A 26,352-nucleotide genomic window follows, 5' to 3' on the forward strand; every position below is an offset into this window, starting at 1 on the left:
CATGTGTTGCTTCTGGGTACTATGTACACCTTCCCACACTTTCCCACACACCCTATTCCTGGCCCACAATCCACAGCTACCCTGAGAAATCTCTCTATATGACCAGCTCTTGAGTGTTGTATCCACTTCCTTAACTGCCCCTTGGCATGCATCTCAGACTATAGTCTAAGATATAGACTTAGTCTAAATGTGCAGAGTTCAACCCCAAATATACCTGGGAGTCTTAAGGCCAGTTAGAAACATGCCAGTTAGAAACATGCCATTCACGTATTTCACAATAAACCATTGGTCTCCTCAGCTCTCATTACAGCCATACTCAGGCCCAGTGTGAAGGTTTGGAAAGTAAACTCTGGGAACAGGATCTCTAGCTGCTGTAGGCCCCATGCTTGAAGCTACCTTCCAGCCATTCCATTAAGTTTTCTCACCACCCCTTCGGCCCACCAGGCCTGAATGTAGGATCTCAGCACAGGTCCTGCCCCCCAAGAGGGCTGTGGGCCATGGACCCCAAGGCCTTCCTATATCCACAAGAGCTCCCTTTTGTCCCCAGGGACAAGTGTCACCTGTGGATCTGCACAGAGACCTATTCACATTCCCTATTGGACACGGACATACAGAAGTTGAAATGACACACTACCCTGTGTTCAATAGAACGAATGTTCCAGGCCAACTGTTCTGTCAGGCTTCAATGTCACTGGACCTATGTCCATACCTCATGGCCAACAGATACAACTCAGAGGCACACAACCTACCCCAACTGGCTGAGAAGTCACTTGGTCATCAATAGCGTAAAGCAGGTCAAGGCACAGATGTCCTTCCTCTCTCTGCATCCCAGCTTTCATTGTAAAATGATAAATTCATGCTTTGCTAGTCATGAAACATCAGCCCTAAACAATGACTGCCATACAGTGTTCACCCAAAAGGCTCCACAGAGACTGTGTATTAAATATCAGGCAACACAGAGATGCTGTGCTCTCCCTGATGGCCAAAGCAGGAGTGGAAATTTGGCACTAAGGTAGTTACTCTCTGAGGCCCAAGAGCAGCCATGGTTACCAATACTATGGTTCTTCCCCGAACTCCACAGTGGCGCAGAGCTGGGGGGTGGGGGGTTGGTTCAGCAAGTAAAATTGCATGTGAGTCTGATGACCTGAGTTAGATACCTCACAAAGTATCCTCCAATCTTCATATATCATGGTAGCTCACACTCTCTCAAACACACCATAAGCAATTAAAGATTCTTTTTAATGTCTAAGAACTACAACCCAACTGAAACACTGTTCTATGCTTACTAGTGGTTGGAATTAAAGAAAGTACATTTGCAACCTCAGGCTAAAAGTGGGCCACAGAAGGCACACGCTAGCAGAGGAAACACAACTGTAAGAACAGCCAAAAGCAGTCAGGCAGTGGTGGCACACGGATTTAATTACAGCACTTAGGAGGCAAAGGCAGGTGAATTTCTGAGTTCAAGGCCAGCCTGGTCTACAGAGTGAGTTCCAGGACAGCCAGGGCTACATACACACACACACAAACCTGTCTTGAAAAACAAAACAAACAAAACATGAAAAAAACCCAAACAGCCAGAGCAGGAAATCTATTCTTTCCAAACGAAGACCCCTTTTCAGAGCCAGTTTGTGTTAGCTCCTTTATTACATGAACACAATGCTTGTCTCAGAGGATACTAGTGTTGCAGAACACACACACACCACACACACACAGATCCTGGACAAAAGACCAGCATCAGGACCTATCCCCAAGTACAGAACACTCCCCATGGCCTCCAGAGCCCATAGAGATGGTTCCTTGAAGTTCTGTGAAGATCTTTATTTTTGTTTGGATGTGTGTACAGAGGCTACAAGAGGAAATCGGCTTTCCTGGAGCTGGGGTTGGAGTCAGACAAGCGGTTGTGAGCCATCCAATGTGGATCCTGGGACTTAAACTTGAACAGCAAGTGGTCTTAAGTGACGAGTCATCTCTCCACCCTCCCTCGGAGATTCTGAACCATGACTCTTCAACGCACTAGGAAGACAGGCAGATCCCGTCATAGTCTTTGTTATATGTGTGCTTGCACACACATGCCAGAGTCAGTGTCTAATGTCTTCTATCACTTTCCAGCTTATCTTGTTAACCCCCCAGGATCGAAACTCCACTTACCATCTCCAAATGCTGGAATTACAGCTGTGTGCTGCCATGCCTGGCTTTTTACCTGGTGCTGGGATGTGAACTCAGGTCCCCTTGCTTGTACAGCGAACACTCCAGCCGCTGAGCTCCTTTTCCATGTTAGAGTCTTCTGGCTCAGCTCCAGCAGGGTGAGTGCCAGCCAAGGCTGTAGCTATTCCTATACCTCACCTATGCTGCAGCTTCTCAGACATGCTTAAACACACTCAAGAGCTAAATGCTTTTTACAGTAACCCTGAGCAGGGGTCACAGAAAGGGGACTAGATCATGAGCCAGCAAGATGAGTCAGAAGAGTGTTTGTTTTTTTAAGTCCTTGCTGCAGGAACCTGATGAGCTGGGCTTGATCCCCGGGACCATGGTGGAAGGAAAGAACCAACTCCTGAGTAGGGCAGGTGTGATCCCCACGTTTGTGTTCTGGCACAAGGTACACATGAGTACATGCACCTGTGAGTGTACACACACACACACACACACCCTGCTCCATCTGCTGTGGCTGGGGGGAAGGCCTGCTACTTGAAATGTCACAGCCCCAAACCCAACTTGAGCTGGGCTCAGAGGATTCAGGTTTCCAAGTGAAGAAGTAGCCATGAAAGCTGAGAGGTGGTGGCACGCGCCTTTAATCCCAGCGCTCAGGAGGCAGATTTCTGAGTTCAAGGGCAGCCTGGTTTACAGAGTGATTTTTAGGACATCCAGGGCTACACAGAGAAATAGTATCTAGAAAGAAGTGGCAATGACACCTGCTCTGGGCAGAGACAATGTGTACACGGCCTAGGGGATACATGTGATGTCCTTGCTGCCATGAAGTAACACAAGTAAAAATAGGAAAAGGGTTTATTTATTAAAGAAGCCATCTGTGAGTCAGTCTGGTTAAATTAGCACACTTGACATAACACTTTGGATCAGAACATGCCTTCTTTTAAATACATTGGGCTCCACAAGCAAACACCTAAGGGTCAATTCAAGTAGCACTTCAGGAGCCCAGCAGAGTATCTGGAGGGACGGGCAGCAATCATTCACCTTCCCAATGCAACAGCCACTTTCTGTAGACACCTGTCAGAAGCTAGGACTGCAACTTTCAAGCCATGTGGCAGAAGTTGATAAGCTGTTAGGTCTGGAAAGGAGAGTCCGAGAAGCTGTGGTCCAGGCAAGATCCCGGCTGAACCCTGTGCCCACTGCCTCACAGACTGCTGAGACTGCACAGCCAAGGAGCACAGTAGGTACCACCTACGTGCGATTCAGCGTCTGGAAGATCCTAGAGATCTGCAGCATGACCGGGCCCGTCTCTGGGTCGTTCATCCACTGGGTGCTGTTAAGCGGATTCTCCAGCATGTCTTCAAATGCTGTGGGAAGACGACAGAGCTGAGTGGTAGCACCCAACACCAACAAGCATACTGAGCCTTTCTCAATGGCCCTGACACTCACCCTTACGAGCCAACCATAGTGCCTGAGCTACTGACCAAAAAGACTTCAGAGGCTGTTGGCAGGGAAGCAGACTGCCTGTGAGATCACAGCACCCCCAACTCAGAGCCATCAGCAGGGTAAGGTGGTCAGCTGCCCATGCTTACATCTTTTACAGAGCAATGGACTGCCTGTGTGCTCACAGTATTCCAGATCACAGTCCACAAGTGGGGTAGTCAACAGCCTGGACTCATGGCATTCCAACTCTGGAAAGCTACCAGCAGACCCAAAAGTCAGGTTTGCAAATACCCCTTTCCACACACCACAGGAAACAGCCATGTGAAAAATCCTTGGTACAAATATGCTTTAGCAGATTTTTTTTCTTTCTTTCAAGACAGACTTTCTGTGTAGCCCTGGCTGTCCTGGAACTCACTCTGTAGACCAGACTGGCCTTGAACTCAAGAAATCCCCTGCCTCTGCCTCCCAAGTACTGGGATTAACTGCATGTGCCACCAGCAGATTTAATTCTACCCTTCTGGAAAAACCTACATGTTCAACCCTAACAAGGCTGGAGTATAGCCCAATAGTAATCATTTGCTCAGCATGAACAGGCCCCAGGTCCATCACTAAAAAAATACACACACACACAGAGTATTTTAAAAAATAAGAACCTTTTCTTTTCTTCTTTTCTTTCTTCCTGGTTTCTCAAGACAAGGTTTCTCTGTGTAGCCCTAGGTGTTCTAGAACTTGATCTGTAGATCAGGCTGGCCTCAAACTCAGACATCCATCTGCCTCTGCCTCCCACAGTGCTGGGACTAAAGGTGTACGCCACCACCACTACCTAGCAAACTTTGATTTTCTAGAGTTTCACAAAATTAGGGCTGGGAAGATGGCTCAACAGATAAAGGCACTTGCCGTGTAAGAATAAGGACCTGACTTAATCTCCAGTATTCATATAAAAAGCAGGGCATGAGAGCACATGCTTGTAATCCCAGCACTGGGGAGGTAGAGACAGAAGGACAATGGGGCTTATGGCCAGCCAGCCTGGAGGCTTATGGCTAGCCAGCCTAGCCTACTCAGCAATTTCCAAGTTAACAAAGGACCTTTGGGAGCTGGCAAAATGGCTTAACAAGTAAAGGAGTTTGCCACCAAGTCTGATGACCTGAGTTCAATCCCTGGGACATACAAGGTAGAAGGAAAAAAAAAACAACCCAACTCTTGCAAATTGTCCTTTGACATCCACATGCTGATGAATGTCCTCCCCCCACGAATAAATAATGTAAGAAACATGGTGGGCAGCTGTAGAATGACACCCATGGTTGACCTCTGATGTTCACAGCACAGACACATGTTCATCTGCACACGTAAGAATACATACGCATGTACACTACACAGTGACATGGAAGGCATCTGAGGCACAGACACATGTTCACATGTATACTACACACAGTGACCCTAGAAAATTAAGGCACATCAGGATTATCTGTACCAGGTAATACAGTAACAAGTAGCTTTGGTTTCTTTAAAAAACACAAAAATATTATGGGAATACGTTTCTGTTTTAATCTTAGGTGTGGGAAATGGGGCTGCTTCAGATTGCCCACAGCAGCTGTCTGTGATTGTGCCAGCAGCAGACAGTTTCTGTGATTGTGTGATGTTTGGAATTCTGGGGACCTCTTCAGAGGCTGTATAAATGCCAGAGCCCCAAGAGGTGGAGTGGATTGTTGTTGGCTGGTTGGTTGCTGTTGGTAGTGGTTTATTAAATAGTCAAGCACAAAGACAAAATAATAAGAAGAAATTAGGTATCTTGAGGACAAAGATCAAACTTGCCCCCAAGGAACGCAACACCCCCAGTCAGCCGAAAGTAGTCTAACGATACTGTCCCCCCTTCCCCCTCTATTCTTTTTTTCTCCTCCAACTAGTGTCAGAGGTTGAAAGGGTGGAGAAAGGGTGGTAGAAAGAAGAATCCACAAAGTAGCCAAAACCTGCTACAAGGTAGCATCAATGGGCAGGTGTCCTTTACCTTCACAAGCTTTAAAATAAGTGTCAGGACTGGAAAACAGACCATAATACCCAGTGCAAAGGGAAAAGAAAAGATGCAGAGCCCAACAGAAAGTATTCCACAGCGCTTGACATGCAGTGCTCAGATGGTTGAGCAATCAGGCCGTGCCAGTGGAAGGAGAAAGTTTCAAGGTTGGTGGCAATGCAGGAGAATGGAGAACATGCAGACAGGGCGTAAGCAAGAGCTCAGTGCCAGCCTCTGACCTGCTCATCCAACGCTGCTTACCCCTGGGAACGCAAGCTGCACTCACAGTACAGGGCACAAGAAAAGCCCTTCTACAACCAGACAGAAAGGAATTCAAGTGACCAAAACCAGGGTACCATGTTGTCACAGTAACCCAGTACATCTATAGAACCAACGGTATGCATTCACCAAACACTGTCTCAGATGGTGAGAACAGAGTCACACAAGCAGTGCTACAGGACAGCACAGATACCCACATGCCCAGAAGCCAGGCAGGCACACACCCGGCACAGGGAAGGCTAGGTGGGGGGACAGCACAGGATTGAGGCCAGCCAGGGCTACATGGCAAGTCTCTGAAAAACAGAAGCACCAGAATGACATACACGCATGAAAGGGGTTCAAGGTGACAAATTTGCTAAAATAAATATATTTCTGATAAAACATAGAGGGCATGGGATTGGAGATTTCTTAATTTTTAAAGTTTATTTCTTTATATATTGGAAGAGATACCTCATTGTTCAGGAAGGTCAGGGGACAGTTTGTAGAAGCTAGTTCTCCCCCATCTGAGTTCCAGGAAGTTGTCACATTTGGTGGCAAGTATCTTTATTCACTGAGCTTTCTCCCCAGCCCAGGGTAGTTGTTTTTATTTTATTAGTAAACATCAAAAATATCTAATTAGAGCTTGGGAGAGGTATCTATCCCTGCAGGAGATGGCACAAGCTGGCCATCCTTGGGAGAGGTATCTATCCCTGCAGGAGACGGCACAAGCTGGCCATCCTGATGGTGTGGACCTTCACAGGAGTTCTGTAGGACTGGCATCAGCCCTGCAGTGCAGATGTGGCAGAGAGCCAAATGCCCACTGCCAACTCAGTCCTGTCATGCTGAGTGCTGACGCCCTGCCCTGTGAGCAGGCTGCTGCTCTGAGGAGCAGTCCACAGACCTCCATCCTGCCCTCCAGGCCCAGACCCCAGCACACAGACTAAGTGTGCTCACTTGGGGTGGTTTATTTCAGAAAAGAGAAAGGGCTGGCACTAGCTAAAGATACACCTGACAGTCTAAAGAAGGTAAAACCCAGTACCTAAAGTGGAGGAAGAGCTTCTCTTCTCTGGCCAAATGCACCTTAAAACACACTGACCAATACACAGCCAAGTCCACACTGACATATGAAAAGAAAGCCCTATGACTATAGAGTGTGTACTTAGCATGCTCGGAGCCGAAACCCCAGCACAAAGAAAAAAAAGTCCTTTGGTCAGATCTCAAGGCAACACCTATTTATTTCTTATACTGGCTGGTTTTGTGTGTCAACTTGACACAAGCTGGAGTTATCACAGAGAAAGGAGCTTCAGTTGAGGAAATGCCTCCATGAGATCCAACTGTAAGGCATTTTCTCAATTAGTGATCAGGCAGGAGGGCCCATTGTGGGTGGTGCCATCCCTGGGCTGGTAGTCCTGGGTTCTATAAGAAAGCAAGCTGAGCAAGCCAGGGAAGCAAGCCAGTAAAGAACATCCCTCCATGGCCTCTGCATCAGCTCCTGCTTCCTGACCTGCTTGAGGTCCAGTCCCGACTTCTTTTGGTGATGAACAGCATTGTGGAAGTGTAAGACATTTCTTAAAAACCAAGTGGTGGTGGAGTACAGTTTTAATCCTAACACCTAGAAGCAGAGGCAGACCTCTCTGAGTTCAAAGCCAGACTGGTCTACAGAGTAAGTCCCAGGACAGCCAGAACTACAGGGAGAAACTCTGTCTTGAAAAACCAAAATCAAAACCAAAACAACAACAACAATAAAAAAGATCTACAAACAGCCTGACAAGGGTTAGAGGGAGGGATGTTCTCAGTGTGAAAGATCAGAGACAATGAAAAATACCAAACATAGCCTCAAATATATAATGGACAACTGTGTTGCTTATACTGCACATGCTATAGCCACACACCTGCACACATGCACGCATGTAGACTTTCAGCTAAATGATGGACTTAAAGAAATTTCAAAACTCTCCAACAACCTAAGAGAAATGTTTTTCTGACCATAAAAAAAAAAAAAGTTCAAGGAATCAGAGGACTTCAGTTCCCAAAAGCCACCTGATAGGAACCAGAAATGGGACAACACGCGGTAATCTATAAAGAGCCGGGTTCAGACTGTGTGAAGGACTTCTTCAGTACATCCTAGGAAGAACGTAGAAGGAAGCGACATGGAAACAGGTGGAAGCCCCTGTGCTGTACCCACAGCTGAGCTCCATCTAGACCAGAGAGCACAAGGACACTTTAGGCCCAGGCAGCAATTCCTTCTCTTTGTGCTCATCCGAGCCCTGGAAGTCCAGTGCACAGGAGCCCATTTGCATTGAGGGACAGGAAAGAGTTTCTGCACGCAAGGAAAAAACCCACATACCACTGGGCAGCAGGGTACAGTCACTCCTGACCTGTGGAATAGTTTACAACACCTCACAGGAGATATGGCAGTCAGTTACAGAAATGGCCTAAAAAGGTGATGCCACCTTTTAAGGCAGGGACAAGTGACAGACAGAAAATATGTATAAGAGTCGCCAAACCCTACAGGAAAGCCAAGGAAGGACAAGTCCTCGGGGCCGTGGTCACACTTGTATGCAGGGGATGATGATGTACGGGAAGGGCATATGAGGGTGCAGAAGGAGTAGGACTAGATGGATCAGACTTCTGCACTCACAGGACTAAAATACTGAGGCGAGGCCCATCTTGATCCAAGAGGCCACATAGCTGGCTCAAAACAAAACAAAACAAAACAAAAACCCGAAACACTTCAAGGGGAAAAAAGTGCATATACACAAACACACAGACAACCTGTTGTCACCCCTGAACAGTTCAGAATCACAGCCATGCTCCTGGCATTGATGTCACATTAGAAGACAGAAGGAATCTATAGAATATAAACAATTCTATGGTTTTTCTGCTGTTTCTTTGAGACAGCGTCTTACTCTTAGCTCAGGCTGACCTGGAAACAGTCTGTCGTTCTCTGAGACTGCAGGTGTAAGCCACAGCAGTCCCCAGGTTCCATTGAAACACCCGAGTGTCTGCACACACTCCTGAGACCAGTACTGTGGACACGGATGGTGACTGCTGTCTGGGGAGAAGCTACCAGGCTGGCCTAGACCTCTCAAGTCTCCTGCCTCCTCCTTCCAAGTGCTGAGATATAGGCATGGCCAGTACAACAGTTTTCAAATGAATGACATGTTCCTAACTATTTAGTTCTATTACTTTCTTGGGTTTTTTTGTTTGTTTGTTTAGTTTTTGGTTTAGTTTTTTTTTTGTTGTTGTTGTTTGTTTGTTTTTTCGAGACAGGGTTTCTCTGTATAGCCCTGGCTGTCCTGGAACTCACTCTGTAGACCATGCCAGTCTCGAACTCAGAGATCTGCCTGCCTCTGTCTCCTGAGTGCTGGGATTAAAGGGGTGCCCCACTACACTGTCATCCTATTTTTAAAGTGGCAGACTTAGGTTTTATTTATATTTTTAGCATTTATTTATTTATTTACTTGGGGGGCATGCACATGCCAGTGTGCAAGCAGAAATCAGCTCTCACCTTTTACCATGCGGTTTCCGGGGTCAAACTCAGATTTGTGAGCAAATACCCACTAATCTTGCTAGCCCCATTATGTGGATTTTTAAGATATATCACAAGTAAAAAGTAATTATCAAAGAAATTCCTTATAAATAATAAGCAAAATCCAAACTCTACTGTCTCCTCGCCTCCTCTTCCCATACAGGCCACTGCTCTGCTCTTCCGAGTCCCCCTCTGCAGAAGCTCATCCCATCAAGGCAGAAGCTGACTCCCAGGCTTTCAGAAACACAGCTACAATGCCTTGCATAAGCCAACCTGCATGGCACAGTATTAGTGCCCAAACCATTTCACTAGCACCGGTCTTGTGGCAGGGAATCCACCCGCCATGTGTTCCTCACCCAAGCTAGCCTAAGTAAACACACATACCTAGCAATGTCTTAGGGTTTGTCAAACCCAGCTGCACCACTGGGTTGTCCAGGATGGCCTGAAAGAGAGGGCTATTGGGATCGATGCCCTGGTCCAATTCCTCAGGGGATGGCTTCCGGTCCCCCAGCAGCCATTCACACTAAAAACCCAAGAACACCAGATGAGCTGTTAGTTCCTTCTCCAAGTACAAAAGGCTCACCTGTCCCTTTCTGTGGCTCTCCAAAAGCCCCCATGGCTGCAATGCCTGGAAGGGGCCCTAACATGTACAAACCTGATCCACATTCAGCTAGAATAGAGACAGAAGGAAGCATCAGTCTGCATTTCTTAGAAGGCCTGGCACTGCAGTTCAATTTGACCACAGCCACAGCCCTGGTCACAACACAGTCCCAAACACCCTGCTTTCTTCAAGGGGATCCCAGTATGACAGTATCTCTCCATAGCAATGAGCCTGGAGAGTCTAGATCCAGAACTGTGTCTCAGCTGTCTAAGCCTTGACTTCACACACAAATGAGAAGGTCATAGAGGCCTCCCTGGATAGAGTCTGCCTGTCAGCAGTGCTATGTGTTCATGGCATGATATTTGATCCCTTTTCATTTGTTTATTTAGGTATTTTTGAGAGACAGGGTTTCTCTGTGTATTCCTGGCTGTCCTGGAACTCGCTCTGTAGAGCAGGCTAACTTCAAACTCAGGGATCTGCCTGCCTCTCCTCCCAAGTGCTGGAATTAAAGGTGTACATTCCACACCCATCCTATGGGATTCAATTTTAACAGCTAATAGTCTGCAGAATGTGCACACAAGGTGCACTGTGGGTCCAGGGTATTCTCAGTTTCTTTTTTTTTTTTTTCTCAGTTTCTATTTGAACCATCTGCCCTAACATTTCATATAAAAAGCACCATCACAGGCTGACAAGATGGCTCAGTGGTTAAGAGTGCCAACTGCTTTTCCGAAGGTCCCAAGTTCAAATCCCAGCAACCACAAGGTGGCTCACAACCATCCGTAACGAAATCTGATGCCCTCTTCTGGAGTGTCTGAAGACAGCTACAGTGTACTTACATATAGTAAATAAATAAATCTTAAAAAAAAAGAAAGAAAGAAAGAAAAGCACCATCACCAACTATGTGTGGAGGTCTTGACACAAGGGACATTCCCAATGCATGCCACATGAGGTACAGGGATGTGAGAGTCTCAAAGTGGAACTCACAGCAGCGTTCTGCTGGTTGTTGTTCACTCGGAGGGCATCAATCACTTCCTTCTCGTCAAAGCCCATCTCCATCAGCGAAATGACAGCCTAAGAGGGAAGAACAGGCTGGTCAGAACCTCGGGAGAGGACACTGCCACCAAAGAGCGGTACCACCGCAGTACAGGCTTCCTTCAGTCAGTCACAGGCAGAAGACAGCATTGGGCACACATGAGGTAGCAAAGAGCACCCGCCCTTAAAACCAGGGCAAAGCAAGGAAATGTTTCATCTCTGCAGCCAAGGAGAGAAGTCAGAGCCTGGGCAGTGCATTTGCTCCTGCACATGAGTATACCAGGACCACTGATGGAATACAGGCCCTAGGTGGCAGTTTTCCTTAGCTGTGTAGATATAAAGTCCCAACCTGGCCAATGGGATTCCTATAAAAAATACAAGCCAGGGGGCTGGAGAGATGGCTCAGTGGTTAAAAGCACTGATTGTTCTTCCAGAGGTTCTGAGTTCAATTCCCAGCAACCACATGGTGGCTCACAACCATCTGTAATGGGATCTGATGCCCTCTTCTGGTGTGTCTGAAGACAGCTACAGTGTACCCATATAAATAAAATAAATAGATCTGAGAAAAAAATACAAGCCACAGATGATACCCTAAGAAAACCATTTAATCAACATGCCAAAATCTAGGGAGCAGGTAGCATGCAGCCTGAGTAGGCTGAATTGTAAGTTGAAAGTGAAAGACCAAAGGAAGAATTAAAACTCCAGCAAAGAACAGGAAGGTGCATAAAGAACACAAAGGGGAGAAAGTATCAGCGCAGTGATGGTAAGGAGACCATAAGTGTGGACCTGCGCAGCTGACGGAAGGCGCACAGGTATCCCACATCCTTGTCCTTATCCAGTAGCCAGCATGATACACTCCTCCTCCCTCACCAGCCCACAACAGTTCCTCTAGCTCTCTGAACACTGGCCACCCAAAGGCACAGCAACAGATGCAGCAGCACTTATAGGGGACACAAGCTTGTATTCAACTTTCCAAGAGATGTCACTGAGCAGGGAGAAGCCACCTAGACGCAAGCATGGATTTTATATATGAGCAGCCAAGTCCCCAGGCCTGAATGAGAACTGCCACAGACTCCAGGCCCCCTGGTTTCCTTGCACAACACACCCACAAACCTAACCTCATACTGAGCCCCCCATCACATACCCGAGCATCTGCTCGAAATTCCTTTTTCCTGCGTATCTTCTTGAAGATTTCTGTGAGCTCATCCCGGGACTCCTCATCTTCAACACTAGTTCCCACAGCAGCTTCAGAGGAGGTGGAGGAGGTAGTGGCTGCAGCACTGGCCCCTGCTTGAGCAGCATGGCCTGGAAGAGGTGTGTCAATAGCTGGATCTTCTGAGTGTTCAATTAGCCACTCCATGGCCTGAGGCACTGACATGCTGGAAGGGGACAAAAGATTCTTAACTCTCCAGGATGGTTACTGAAAACTTTCCTATCCTATGTACTCCAATATGTTTCAACAGAGATAGCAAGACCAGCAGCAGCAATGGTGACATATGATCTCTTGGGATGGAAACCTCCACAAAGCTCTTACCTCAAACCCCCAAGACCCAATAAAACAAGCACAGACACATGCCCAAAACACAAGAGACAAAGGAGTCCAGGTCCTAGGTGCACAGCACAAAGAACACTGTTGTTGACCAGCTCTGCTCTATAGACTTCATATGGGATCCGAGTGAGTATTAAAACCAGAAGTGCAAGAAGACTATTAAGAATCCCTGTCCAGCCAGGAGCAGGTCTGGCTCAGAGCTCTCCTAACTTGAGAGTGCAGGATACATTTACAGAGTGATTTTTAACCCTCCAAACAGCCAGGTATCATGGTTCACACCTTCAATCCTAGCTACTCAGGAGCCTAAGGCAGGAGGACTACATAAGTCCAGGAGTTCAAGTCCAGCATAGGTAACAGAGACCCTCCACACACACACACACACACACACACACACACACACACACCCCAAAAGATCATATATGAAAGCACTTCTGAAGCACAGCAATAAGGTGCCTCTACTAGAACACCCAATTAGAAATGACTCAATGGGATCGGGGAGCTGGCTCCTAGATTAAGATGAAGAGCTCCTGAGTTTGGTTCCTAGCACCTGTGTCAGGCAGTTCACAGCAGTCTGTAATTCTAGCTCCAGAAGATCCAACTTCCTCTCTGGCTTCTATGGGCACCCATACACACATGTACATATACACAGATAAATAAAAATTAAAAAAAAAAGTATGACTCCAGAGATTGGAAGGAGAATCACAGGGAAGCCCAGGGCAAGAAGAAAGCAAGCATACTGGTTCAGCCGAAGGGCCTTTGAGGCTCTGCTCTCAGGAAAGCCCATCTCTGTGAGCTGCCGCAAGGCAGTCTCATCCACTCGCTCATCCTCATCTTCATCCAGCATAGCTGAGGAGAAAGACAAGGCCTGCCATGAGGGGATTCCAGAGTCCTTTGAAGCCCCCCAGCCTCATCAGTAGAGGCTCACCTCACCTAGCAATTACTGACACCAAACCCTCTCCCCCATTAACCAAAGCAGAACTTGCTTTCAGTGTGAGGGCTGGGGACACTTTTAGGAGCAGCCTAGGACCCACGCATACCATTTGCCTTCTTAAACAATTCAACTGCATCGGGATTCAGTGCTAACAGCTTCTGTGCCACCTCAATGAGAGACACGAGGATCTTCCGGAGTTCTGTCTGGAACTGCAGTAGGATAAAGAAAGAGATCATGCCCGGTACAGTGATGCACACCTGTAATCCCTGCTCTTGCGAGGCTGAGAAAAGAAGTCTGCTGGGAGCTTGAGGCCAACCTTAATTCTACAGTAAAAACCTGTCTCAAAAATCAAACAAACCAAAAAGATTATTTCTCAGAATGTCCAACAAACTTGCTTAAATCTGCAACACTATCCCAGACATAGCCCTCCAAATCTACAAGGGCATATTGGGCCTTACCTTTAATCTCAGAGCTGGAAGGCAGAGGCAGGCAGATCTCTGTGAATTCAAGGTCAGCCTCGTCTACACAGTGAGGCTATTGTCTCAAAAACTAACAAAGAACCTGAAAACACTAGACTGGTGCAGCACCCCTTGCCTAGTATAGGGCCTGGAGGTGGGATACCACAGACTAAAGCCCCCTGAGAGGCTGGATCCAGGGCTGAACCCACAGAAGCCAGAAAAGGACACATTCCCTGTCAGTCACTGAAGAATTACAAAGCTCTTATCTAAAGGACCTCTTCAAAAGAGACCCCAGAAAGGTCTGGCTTCCAACAGTGTCCAGATGGATGGGGACCTAATGAAGTTAAGTGGTGGCAACTTTCCCCAACTGCACACACAAGTACATCCTATCATGGCTGGCCCATGTGCGCATGCTGCAGGCTTTGACTTTAGCTTGATTTCCTTGTCCAAAGTAACTGGGGAGTTCAGACTATTCCCTGAAAGCTTTGTACCCAGAGCAAAGACATTACATTTCCATACAGCTGTCTGTCTGTCCAGTGCTACATGTATCTTGTCAACTTTGTAGTTTGAAAAAAATTCTTAATTTATGGAACAGTTCAAAAGTAGTAAAGGGGGCTGGAGAGATGGCTCAATGGTTAAGAACACTAACTGCTCTTCTGAAGGTCCTGAGTTCAAATCCCAGCAACCACATGGTGGCTCACAACCATCTGTAGTGAGATCTGATGCCCTCTTCTGGTATGTCTGAAGACACTTATAGTGTACTTACATATAATAATAAATAAATTTTTAAAAAAGTAGTAAAGGGTTCCTGAATATTCTGTTTCAGATTCATTTTTTAAGGGGCTAAGGGGTGGTCCTAACTATAACATCCAAGCTAGCCTCAAACCTAAGCTCAAGCCATCCTCCTGTCTCAGTCTCCTGAACACCAGAACCACGAGCATGTGCCAGGCACCATCCCCAAGCACTTTTAGGAGCTTCTCCTCGAGCCCCACACTAGGCAGGTACTCACGTCTCTCATGGTGGTCTGGACAGCAGTCCGGTCAGTGCTGCAGGCAGGCAGGTTTGCCGTTGCTCGAAGAATAGCATCTTTGTCTGGAGCCTTTTGCTCTTGTTTCTTCTGCAGAGAAAATGACTCAAGTCAGCAAAGCACCCAGGACCTTGAAGAGTATGACAATGAACATGGAACAGCAGCCCAGAGAAAAGGAGAACAGTAACCTTCTAAGCCTTAGGTGTGATTCCCTTCATCTAGAGGATTCTGGAAAGTTCTGTGCACAGAACTGGAAGCAGAAGCCTAACAAGATACGCCAGACATGACCTCACCTGCTACAAACCATATGCACATAAAGACAGACAGAGAGGATGGTGCCGCAGAGTGGTGGTCCTGTGATGCTTCATCGGGACTGGGGAAGAGGCCTCTGGAGGAAGCACATAGCTGCAGTGAACTCTGGAGGTCTCCCAAGCCTCCATGGATGAAAGTAAAAGATGAAGGTGGCAGAAGCTCACAGATAAAGAGGATAGGAGAGAAAACCAAACCAGCAGTGGCCGCAGCACTCAGCAAGTTCAGAAGGTACAGGAAGCAAACAGCGTACAGTAAACAAAGTACAGAACGGTTAGAAAAGACACACAAAGGATGGCTGGGGCCGTGGCTAACGCAAGAACCCACAGGGCAGAACCTACCAAGAGCAAGGCTACCCCAACCTACCAAAGGGCAGCAGGCCTGGGATCCAAGAGTCAGGACGGTACCAACAGCAGTCTGGTTGGCCTGAGACCCTAGAGTGGGAGGCTGCACTCAGGGAGGGAGGGAAAAAGAGAAGGGACCTTCCTGCACCCACTTACTGCTTTGCTTCTTGTTTACCCCAACTACTCAGACTCAGCAAGTCAACCAGAATAAATGAGACAGGAAGGGTATAAGAAGGTCTCTGCCACAGTGAGCTCAGCAGTTGGCACAAGCCACCTAGGCATAAAGCACCAACAAGCCTCCAGGGCTCTCAGACGCTAGAGGCATAAGGAATGCTTCCAAGACCAAGAAGAGGAAAACTAAAAGTAGTGAGAAGAAGAGGAGGAGCAAGTGAGGGAGGTGGGCACCTCAGCATCAGCAACCCCAAGCCACACCCACCCAGTGTGTGCACACCAGGGTGCCACCAGCAAGAGCTAAAGTAGGTAAAAGGGCTATAGAATGGTCAGAAGATACAGTTAAGGAAATCCACAGGATGGCCCACCAGGCCAGCCAACAACAGCTGCAGAGAAAGAAACCAAGAAAGAATCAAGAGCAATCAGAGAAAACAGATGTGGTGGCACACATCAGTAATATCAGCACTTGGAAGGCTAGGGGGAAAAGACCTCCAATAGTGCAAAGCCAGGCAAGTCTACACAGAAGCAGAGCTAGCAGAGCTACATAACAAGCAAGGCTTTTACCTTAAAGCCCAAACATCTGAGGAGCTGTTAGACGGCAGAACAATGGAGAGCAAGGCCTGGTCAGACAAAGTGTGGATCTGAAATGTGTCTTTCTGTTTGTTTTGGTTTTTTTCCCAGACAGGTTTCTCTGTGGAGCCCTGGCTGCCTGAGACTTGCTCCATAGTCCAGGCTGGCCTCAAACTCAGAGATCCACCTGTCTCTGCCTCCTGAGTACTGGGATTAAAGGCGTGCACCAGCACCCAGGTGAAGATGTGTGTTTTAAAGAGTATGTCCTGTCCCTTCCTGTCACTCCTCTTTGTTCCTGAGTAGCATGCAGTGAGCAGCTTCTGTTTGCTGGTTCTTCCATCACGTTTCTGCACATTTACAGCCTAAAAGCAATGACGCCAGGTGACCCCAGACTGAAACTTCTGTAAAGTGAACGTCACAATAAGCCCTTCCTCCTCTAGAATGCTCCCATAGGTATTAAAGTCTGACACACCAAAGGAAGACAAGACGACACTCAATTCTGCAGACGTGGCACTCAGACAAGCCCTATGTGTGCTTGCTGCTCACAGTCCCAAGTCTGTAAGACCCTAAGATGTAAGCAGGGTGATCAGTCCTTGGCTTGGGTTTTATCACATGGCACAGCTAAATGTAGAAAAAGCAAATGGTTTTGAGTCCTTTCAAAGGGTTCACTCTTCCCAACAAGGGGCCTCAACCACTAAAAATCTCTGCTTCTTTGGCAAAGATGGAAAGCCATGCAAACTGCCTCCAGGAACTAAAAGTAGCCTTCAGCTGACCTCAGTGACAGAATCCTGGCAACTGTCTCAAAGTACCCAGAAGCACATTCTCCCCACAGCCTCAACTGAGCCTCTGTCCTCACAAGCCTTAATACTATGTTCAGAAAGCAGGTCTGGGGCAACCAAAGGAGGCATCAGGAACCCAACATCCAACACAGAGAGAATCAAAGAGCTGACTGCACAGTAGCGATTCAAACAACACACGTAGGCCAGAAGCATCTGAGGGCTTAGATACACAAGACAAATGCTCAACCACTAAGATACATCCCCAGGCCCAAGACAAACAGAAATCCTAATACGCTATACTCCTCACAAAAATGAGTACTTCCATGACAACAGTAAGCAAACAGGACCAGCTTCACCCAGCATTGGCTATCACTCAAAGGAAGAGGCTAGGAGGGGAGCTGTAGCCTTATCACTAAGAGGCTACATCTAACGTCGTAATTCCAGAAAGAACAATGAATGCAGAGTACCTAGAGAGCCGGAAGAGAATTACTGAAGATAACAGCTGAAGGAGTTAGAGGTGGGCTGCGGTGGGTGTCAGTGGCATGAATAGGGCAGCCAGAATCTGTCACTAACACCAATAGTTGAGTGACTTCCTTTAGGAAACGTGAGTCTATTTTTATTAGATTTGTAGTACTCTTTGACTCTTAATAACTGCATTATTTTTACTTAGTACTTGAAGTAATGCCATGATTTTTAACTTTGCAGTTATGTACTGCAGTATGTAATGCAGTTATGTACTGTGTCAAGGCAGCTCTAGCAAGCTACTAGCTAGGTACCTTAAGTACCTTAAGCAAGCAACAGAGTTTGTAGTCAGAACTATGTTTTTTTTATTACTTAATTATTTATTTACTTATTTATTAACGAGTGTTCTTAATGTCTACTCACCTGCCTGAAGAGGGCATCAAATCCTTTTATAGATGGTCGTGAGCCACCATGTGGTTACTAGGAATTGAACTCAGGACCTTTGGAAAAGCAGCCAGCACTCTTAACCGCTGAGACATCTCATCAGTCCCCAGAACTATGATCTTAATAGTTACAGGGACTTCAAGTCTAAACATCCAGTTAGAACTGTTATCTGCGCTCTGCTATCAGCGAGGAAAGCAGGGTGAGGCCCAGGATCTGTCTGGTGAAGATGGATGGAGCAACCTGCCCATGTGCTGCTGACTGTACCCACACCCACATCCACCCATCACTGTGGCCAGGTGGTCAAAGATAAGGAGGGTGTAAAGGCCTGGCACTCTCCTATATCCTTGGCCCCAGCAGAGACCCCAAAGTAACTCATCTGCTATCAGGTCAGAGGTCCACCCAAGAGTTGGCCTTCTTTAAGACCAATGCTCTCTCCCTGGCATTTCAAATAATGTACAGGAAACTCCAGAATCCCGAGACAGAAAAAGGTGTTAAACAAAGGTGACTGCCCTTTAAAAGAGTACATCCTGGGACTGGAGAGATGGCTCAACACTCAAGAGTGCTTGCTACTCTTCCACAGGACCTACATTCAGCTCCTAGCACCAACTTCTGGAGGCTCACATCCATCTATAACTCCAATTCCAGGGGATCAGATAGCCTCTTCTGACCTCTGTGGGCACAGACACACAGGCTCATAGAAATACACACACACACACAAAAATAATCTTTATAAACAATTTCCCTTCACTAGGCACAGGCATGTGGTCTGGTGTTAGAGCAGACAAGTTACTGACAGGATGCATCTTGCACTGCATTAGAGAACCTTGCTGAAGGATGCACTCTGGAGCAGCCACTACACAAGAGACAAAGGGGTAGTTTTCCTGAGGCCCCTAGATAAAGAGAAGGTGTAAGCCCCAGATGACACTCTAACACAGACTTCAAGACATAGAACTCGGCATAATTGCAAAATTGCAAGGACAGACACAGGCCAAACCAGGTGCGCAGCTGCTTGTCATCTCTCTGCATGCCAACCCTTTATGTGCAGGAGCCACACTGGCAGCAGCACGAGGAAGCACCTGCTGAGGACCGTGTTCTCACTCTCTTCTGTCACTGGTCAGCAATCACAAACACTCAGTTCAGTACAGGCTCAGCCGTGATGAAGGGCCCCTTATACCACACATCCTGTGGAGGGACGATACAGTCCCAGGAAATAACACGAGAGACGGCAAAAAAGAAGCAGTGAAGAGCCCTACTTCCTAACTTTGACACTGACCTTTTCTTCTGCTGAGACGTCAGCCATCTTAGGGAGTGGAGAAGGAACACGCTTTTTTATCAATAACAAGACGTCTAGAAAAAATAAGTTATATTTATGAAGTCAGTTAGTGTTCCAGAGCCATAAATGACAGAAAAGGTAGCAGATGGGGGTCAGGGAGATGGCTCAGTGGTTTAAGGGCTTGCTATAGACAACTGAGGACTGGGGTTCAGATCCACATAACTGTTTGAATGACAGGTGGGCACGGCAGCTTGCCCATAGTTGTACTACTTGGAGGCAAAGGCTGGAAATCCCAAAATTAAGCTAGCTAGCCAGAATGGCTGTATAGACAAGCTCTGGGTTTAACAAGAGACTCTGCCTCAACAAACAGATGTCAACCCCAGACTTCCACAAACATATTTACGAATGTATACATATCTGTGTGTGTGTGTGTGTGTGTGTGTGTGTGTGTGTGATGACAGAATGTCTTGTGTGTCATGACATGACACACAAGAATGGTGCTTAATGCTTGAGGTTAGAAAGCAGGATCCCACCAGGCGGTGGTGGCACATGCCTTTAATCCCAGCACTTGGGAGGCAGAGACAGGATTTCTGAGTTCAAGGCCAGCCTGGTCTACAGAGTGAGTTCCAGGACAGCCAGGGCTACACAGAGAAACCCTGTCTTGGGAAAAAAAAAAGAAAGCAGGATCCCTGGGTCCCTCCTAAGCCAAGCCAGCATCCCCTCCTCAGCTTTGAAGTGGCCACTGGGTCACCACAGACGACCTGGGTCTTCAGAAGATGTCACTGAACATCCCTGATAACCACAAAGAGTACTAGTGGACATCTTGCATAATGTCTTTATTTTCAAGGGCTCAGTTCTAAAAATCTATGAGGCAATAATAAGTGATCTAAAGCATGAGCAACCTGTAGCCAGTCCACAGTTCACCATGGCGGGGGAGGAGGAGTGGGGTCACCTTCCCCTCTAGTTTGGGTTTGGTCCTCATTTGAATGACATACAGAAAGCAAGTTTTGTCCCAGAGCCAAGCATGAGTGAAAAGTGGGTGTGCAGAACAGAAGTGTCTCACCTGCACTGAACAGCTAGCCGCTGTGACGAGTGCTTCCGGCAGGCACAAATCAAGCCACAGAAGCTCCAGGATCTGCCTTTGCTTTAGAACAGAACTAAACATAACACTTGAATTTGACTTCTCAGATGTCTGCCAGCTGTCTGGTTTACGTTTCTGCTACTTTTCACAAGTACACCAAAACATGTACTTCTTTTAATTGAAAAAACAAAACAAAAAACAAACAAACACAAAAGCAGTCAATCTAGTTCTCCTGCTCTTGTGTGAATTCAGAAAAGCGCCTTGTGGGTGGCCCGGGGATTGAGGCTCTATGTTCTATGGGCTCTGCCTCACAGCCTCCTTACCTTGGTCCTGGATGTTTTCTTCCAAGATCGTTTTGCTGTCACTCAGCACCCTCTCTGAAGCAGCATGTATTAGCTTGTGGTGGGTCACATTCTTGGGGTCTTCTAGGCTCCCATGAGCACCCTGGGGGAAGAATTAAGCCACGAATCTCTAAATCGGAAGTAAACTATGATAGGAGTAACACAGAGCCTGACATCTCAAGCCACACATGGAATTACTAAGGTTTGTCTCTCTGTCATGTGTATATGTATAGTGTATGCTGACTGCCCTCCTCCTCACCGCCCTAGTGCTGGGTGACAGACATGCTGCTGGTGCTCGCTTTCACACAGGAACTGGGGACCCAAGCCCAAGTTATCATGCTGTATAGGAGACACTTTACCAACCGAGGCATCTCCCAGCCCATGGAATTACTGCATTTTCATACTAGTCAAGACATTAAAGCATAAATGACAGTAAAGAATCCCCATACATGATTTAAAAACAAAAAAACAAAAAACAAAAAAACAGAAAAAAAGAGTAAAATGCCAGCAAGCACTGATCCCTCCACGCTTTCAAGCTAATAACCAGCCCACAGTAGACTCCCAAGATGGCTAAGAGCTTGGGAACAAGATCCTATTGATAAGCACTTGCAACCCAAATCACTTTAGTCTAGAAAGACCTGGAAAATGATTTTTAGATGAATATATGCCTTGTTCTCCTGAGGATGTAAAGAACTAGCTGCTTTATGCATTTGCTTTTCCTTCTTCAGCAGACACACAAAAGGCAGAAGAACTGCACAGAGAAAAGACTGCTTTCCAGGAGCAAGGTGGCCACACCTGCCCAGTGAATACCACAAAGTCCTCAACAGAGCACAGGGCAATATAGGCCTCAGCTTAGTCTTGGGCCCTAGCAATACCCTACTCCAGATGCAGCCTACAGGAGATCAGGTGGCACACGGCTGTGTATATGTCCCCAGGGCCCTAGAACCTAGTGACAACATCTGGTAGAGGAGGTAGAAAGCAAACTATCAGTGCTACCGAGGAAGACAGCCCCTCTGAAAGGACCCAGCAGGTGATCCTGCAGGCACCGACCTCATGACAAGGGACTTCACATACTGAGTAGAGGCTTGTACAATCTCTTCAATCTTTCACCACAGACAGAGGCCTGGCAATCGTAGCTTATGATCTCAGCCAGGCTCCAGCACTCACTCATACAGAATGCAAACGCATCATCTCCAATGACAGAGTCCTGCCTGCCTTTGGGCCACACCTATCATATATCTGATTGCCAAGAAGACAAAGACCAAAAACACACTGCTGGTACCACATGGCACAAATGGGGGATCACTGTGCCTGTGGTTTGTCACCAGGTAAACCCGAGTTTGTACAAGTTTCCATGAGTCCACCACTGCCCAGCATCAGACAACTTTCCCAGGCCCAATACCAAGTCAGCTGCAGCCCCTCCCCAAACTCAGAACAAGGCCAAGGGCTATAACCATTTCTTGCTGCTATGGGTCCCTGTGTTAGATTAAGCATGGAAGAAGTTCAGGAAATCCAGTGAAAGGACTCACTAGTGCTTTCCAAAACCTGAAAGGGACTGACACACAGGCTTGGAGGAGGAAGCTTTGGCCCGCCCCAGAGTGGGCCACTTTGCATATTCAGGACACGGTTCCTGGATGTTCTGGAAGGTATCTTGGGTACCATAATGCACACACTCAACAAAGGGCCTCTGTATATATGGCTGCTAACCAGAGGAGAAGAAAAAACAGAAGCATGCACTTCCCTCTAGACCCTGGAATTTTAGAGTACCAGAATCTTGCATCAGTCTCAGATTGAAACCAGTTTTGAAAAGTGGACCATGACACTCAGACAAAGCTGTTAAGACTAAGGACTTATAAGATAAATCTACCCTACAGCAACCAACTTACTCAACATTGTGATGAAGCAGACAACCTCAACTTTCCTTGAACCTAAAAATGACTCTTTAATAATGTCAATTTGTTTGAATTAAGAAATACCTATGGCATCAATAAGGCACACTGCTGGGTGTCTATGAGGGCTTTCCACAGAGAATTAAATGAGGGGGAAGAAAACCAAGCCTGAATGTGCTAGCCCCATCGAATGGGCTGCTGGAGTTCCAGACTGAATACCCATAAGTCAGTCAACTGAGCAGCAGCACTGCCCTTTCTACTTCCTGATTCAAAGATATGTGAGCAAGCAGCCTCAGGCTCCCCCTGGCAGAGCCACTTGCCACCGTACCCCATCACCAGAAAGAACTGTATCCCTCCAAACCATGAACTAAAATAAACATCCTTTCATTTGCTTTGATGTGGTACCAGGTCATAACAACCAAAACAGTAGAACCCCATTCTGCTTCAAAAACTACTAAGTGGGATGCTTTGAAATTCTAAAATCCCTGGTTAATTCTAGCAGATTTGTCAAGTTCAGAATACAGTATGAAACACAATTAGAACCTACTAACTGTATTCTGAAGCCTGTCAGCAGCACACCGGAACAAGACATGACACAGGTCGTCACACTACACACCACCACAACCCTATCTTCACGTGCACATATCCCAGAGGTGTCTGTCATTAGCTTCTGCTCATATCTAGTACTGTACATCATGGAAAGATAACAGGTCATGGGGGCTGGAGAGATGGCTCAGTGGTTAAGAGCACTGACTGCTCTTCCAGAGGTCCTGAGTTCAATTCCCAGCAACCACATGGTGGCTCACAACCATCTATAATGGGATCCGATGCCCTCTTCTGATGTCTGAAGACAACAACAGTGTACTCATATACATTAAATGAATAAATAAATCTTTAAAAAAAAAGATAACAGGGGCTAACTCTTCACAGGACCTGGGACGGTTTAGGCTTTGAAGGAGAATTCATGTGCTTCATCCAGATGGTACACTACAGAAAAGCTCCTCCACACCACAGCTCCATCACCCCAGACTTCCACTAACCCCCTTTAGAAAAGAGGACTCACTGTGCCCCTTTCCTAGATACCGGCAGTGGAAGCTGGGCAATAGCATGGTGAAGTCACTTTGGGTAAAACAAAAAGGGGGAGGCAAAAACCAAATCTATTTCCTTAAGAATTTAAATAACAAGCCTCTCCTTGATACAGCTGTAAATTCCCAGGAGTGCTGTGGGAGAAAAAATTTTTTAAAAAACTCTATCATACCCCTCTGGAAGAGAGGAAAGAAGAAAAAATAATAGTGATAACAACCCCAGTAACCAGGGTGCACAGGACAATAAAGAACATGGAAGTCAGGTCAGGATAAAGTATCTTGTGCATGACAGGTTTACAGTCAGGTACAACGAGAAGATCATCTTTTCTAATAAATGCAGTGTGACTCCTAGAGCTGATGGGACCCGGAGGTGGGTCAGTTCTAATGCCTCTGCTCTCCAGCCCTGTGATCTAGAATGCTGTGAAATTCTCCTGCTGCTTCAGCCCTCTGCCCTGGAAAATGTGGAGTAGAATAGTCTCAATTTAAACAAGAATAATGACAAAAATGGTCAAAATGATACAACTCCAATATCAACTGGAATATTAAACATCACAAATAATTAGCATCATATCAAAACCTGCTGCCTAAGCCTAACCATACTGCCCCTAAAATGTATTAGCAAGCATCTGTGAATCATCTCCCTACCCCCTTCATAGAATACTGCCATGCTCATTACGTATATCCACACCACAAGTGAGTTAGGCAAGAGATCACAGCAGTGAAGGTGACATCCCATGCTCATGTGGTTTGAGGCTGACACCTTTCATTCCTTCAATCCTTACACCGACTTTGAAGTTACTCCAAGCTCAGCCCCCGAGGAACTGACCTAGGAGATGACACAGCATAGTACTAGGCCAGCATGGATGCTAGGGAACAGTCTAGATGCCCAAGGAGGCCCCAGTCTTTAAGCTTCTGCTGAGCCTCTGGGTCTTGCTATTGAGAAAATCCACAGGCTCAACACAAGCTTAAAGGTTGGGGACTCCTTGGGCAGTCTAAAATACATTTTGTCCTGTATGTGAGCCTCATTGAGGTGAACCACAGACACTGAGACCCACGGTTACTCAACATCTAATGCACTGCAGAAGAGGGGCTTGAAACAGATCTCTTGGAGCCTGCCTGACATTACACACTGACTACACAAAGGCACACAGATGATAAACTACCCTTTGCAAGCAGCTGCTATAGTAACTTGAAGACTGCCTTTAGAGGAAACACAATGCTGAACTTTAACACAACCTACTGCTGTAGATCCCTAACTTTCCGAAGAGTCCCCTCTAAAAAGCTATCTGGCACTAATCTTGTCTGGCATGGTGCTTCCATAGGCTACCAGTGTCTAACAGACATCTGTTTCATCTTCAACTGGGAGCAGTTAGAGCCAGGAAGGCTTCAAGAACTAATTCCAAGACTTAACTAAAACTAAAAGGCTAACTATAGTACAACGTTCACTGAATGTAAGTAAACTTAACAAATGCCACTTGCTGGCAGGAGACAGTCATCCTGGACCTTCCCACTCAATCAACTGTTGCCCCAATAGAAAGTAGAAGCCAAGGAACTTGTCCCACAGTGACACTATTTTAAGTGACTACTGCTAAGTGTCAAGTCCCGGCCATGGGCTCCTAGCAGCTGGCTCCTCAGGCAAGGAGCCAGTCCTCTTATAATGGGATCTAGTTACTTCCAGCTTCTGGAGGAAACTAAAAGCTCATCCCAACAGCAGGCAAGCCCCAAGGCTAGAAAACCATGATCCCTTGCCTTTGCCTCTCCCAGTCTCTGTTCACTCTCGCCTTCACCTCCCTAGCACGTTGCAGAAATTAAATAAAGCTCGCTCAACAGCGGGGGCCAGATGCTCTTCTCTGAGCACTAGGTTTGTGATTGGAGGAGCGGAAGGCGCTGCCCAGGCCCGGAGGAGCGAAGGCTGGGAGCAGCGGGCTGCACGGCAGGGACTGGGGACCGGTCCAGGAAGAAGCGAAAATCTGGCGTCTAGGTAGAGATAGGAGTGTCGGGGCAACCAGAAGGCTGGGGACTGGGGCGGAGTCTGGGACATAAGTCTAGGTTTCTGGTTTTCAGAACGGAGGCAGAGGTGGAACTGGGTCGTAAGGAGCTCGGCCTTACATGTTTGAGGCAACTCTCCTTGAGCTTCTCCACCGATGTGTCCTCGGTCGCCTCCTCCAGCCACTCGGCGCCGTCGGCTGCGCAGATGTGCAGCCGAAGCACCTTGCCCGCGAAGATCTTCTCCTCCTGCACGAACATCGCGCCGCCGCCCGGGCCTGCACCCGCCGCCCGAACCAGTGAAGGTCACTGAGGCTGGCGGGAGGACCAGGGGCGGGGCCGGGCCGCCGTGCGCTCCTTCGCTGGCCGCCGCCGCCCCGCCCCGGCTCCTGTCAGCTCCGCCGCCCGTCACTGAAGGGGCAGGAGCTGTACCCTTGCTGCCACTGCCCGTGTCGCCGTAGCCGCCCGGAGCGCGCGGTCGCAGCCGCGCCGGAAGTGCGTAATGAGCGCCCGTGGGTATGCCGGGAAATGTGGTTTTTTTTTGGCAGGCATTCTGCTGTTGCCCACCCCACCCCCCGCACCCCCCGCCCGCACCGCGCCGGAAATAGGTAAAGTGCACCAAGGCACGCCGGGA

At 47.3% G+C, this 26,352-nt stretch overlaps 1 protein-coding gene across 6 annotated transcripts; it reads right to left on the reverse strand.

Annotated features, from left to right (window-relative positions):
* Positions 1–1,402: 1,402 nt before the first annotated feature.
* Ubac1 (ubiquitin associated domain containing 1) lies at positions 1,403–26,226 on the reverse strand. Of its 6 annotated transcripts, XM_030252260.1 has the most exons (11): positions 25,842–26,213; positions 20,741–20,861; positions 20,400–20,588; positions 19,337–19,410; positions 14,967–15,074; positions 13,606–13,708; positions 13,306–13,414; positions 12,164–12,398; positions 10,972–11,058; positions 9,771–9,909; positions 2,986–3,512 (listed from the first exon to the last, which is right to left on the reverse strand). In XM_030252260.1, exons 4-11 carry the CDS (start codon positions 19,361–19,363, stop codon positions 3,397–3,399), a joined length of 924 nt encoding a protein of 307 aa, XP_030108120.1. In that variant the 5' UTR covers positions 19,364–19,410; positions 20,400–20,588; positions 20,741–20,861; positions 25,842–26,213; the 3' UTR covers positions 2,986–3,396. The 6 variants fall into 6 exon arrangements, with proteins under 6 accessions (NP_598596.2, NP_001349610.1, XP_030108120.1 ...); NM_133835.2 differs by lacking the exon at positions 20,400–20,588 and having other exon boundaries at positions 1,403–3,512; positions 25,842–26,205; NM_001362681.1 differs by lacking the exons at positions 9,771–9,909; positions 20,400–20,588 and having other exon boundaries at positions 1,403–3,512; positions 25,842–26,205.
* Positions 26,227–26,352: the final 126 nt, after the last annotated feature.

The sequence above is a fragment of the Mus musculus genome, chromosome 2, assembly GCF_000001635.26.
Source record: "Mus musculus strain C57BL/6J chromosome 2, GRCm38.p6 C57BL/6J".
In the NCBI taxonomy this organism is placed as follows: Eukaryota; Metazoa; Chordata; class Mammalia; order Rodentia; family Muridae; genus Mus; species Mus musculus.

Bases quoted from the DNA above. Each gene is read 5' to 3' on its own strand.
- Ubac1 (NM_133835.2), bottom strand. From the start codon at position 25,979: ATGTTCGTGCAGGAGGAGAAGATCTTCGCGGGCAAGGTGCTTCGGCTG. The intron at 13,415-13,605 runs GTATGCGTGGGT...CTTTCTCCTCAG, and splicing joins ATTGTTTAAGAAGGCAAATG to CTATGCTGGATGAAGATGAG. The intron at 12,399-13,305 runs GTATGCTTGCTT...GTCCCCTTCCAG, and splicing joins AAGGCCCTTCGGCTGAACCA to CATGTCAGTGCCTCAGGCCA.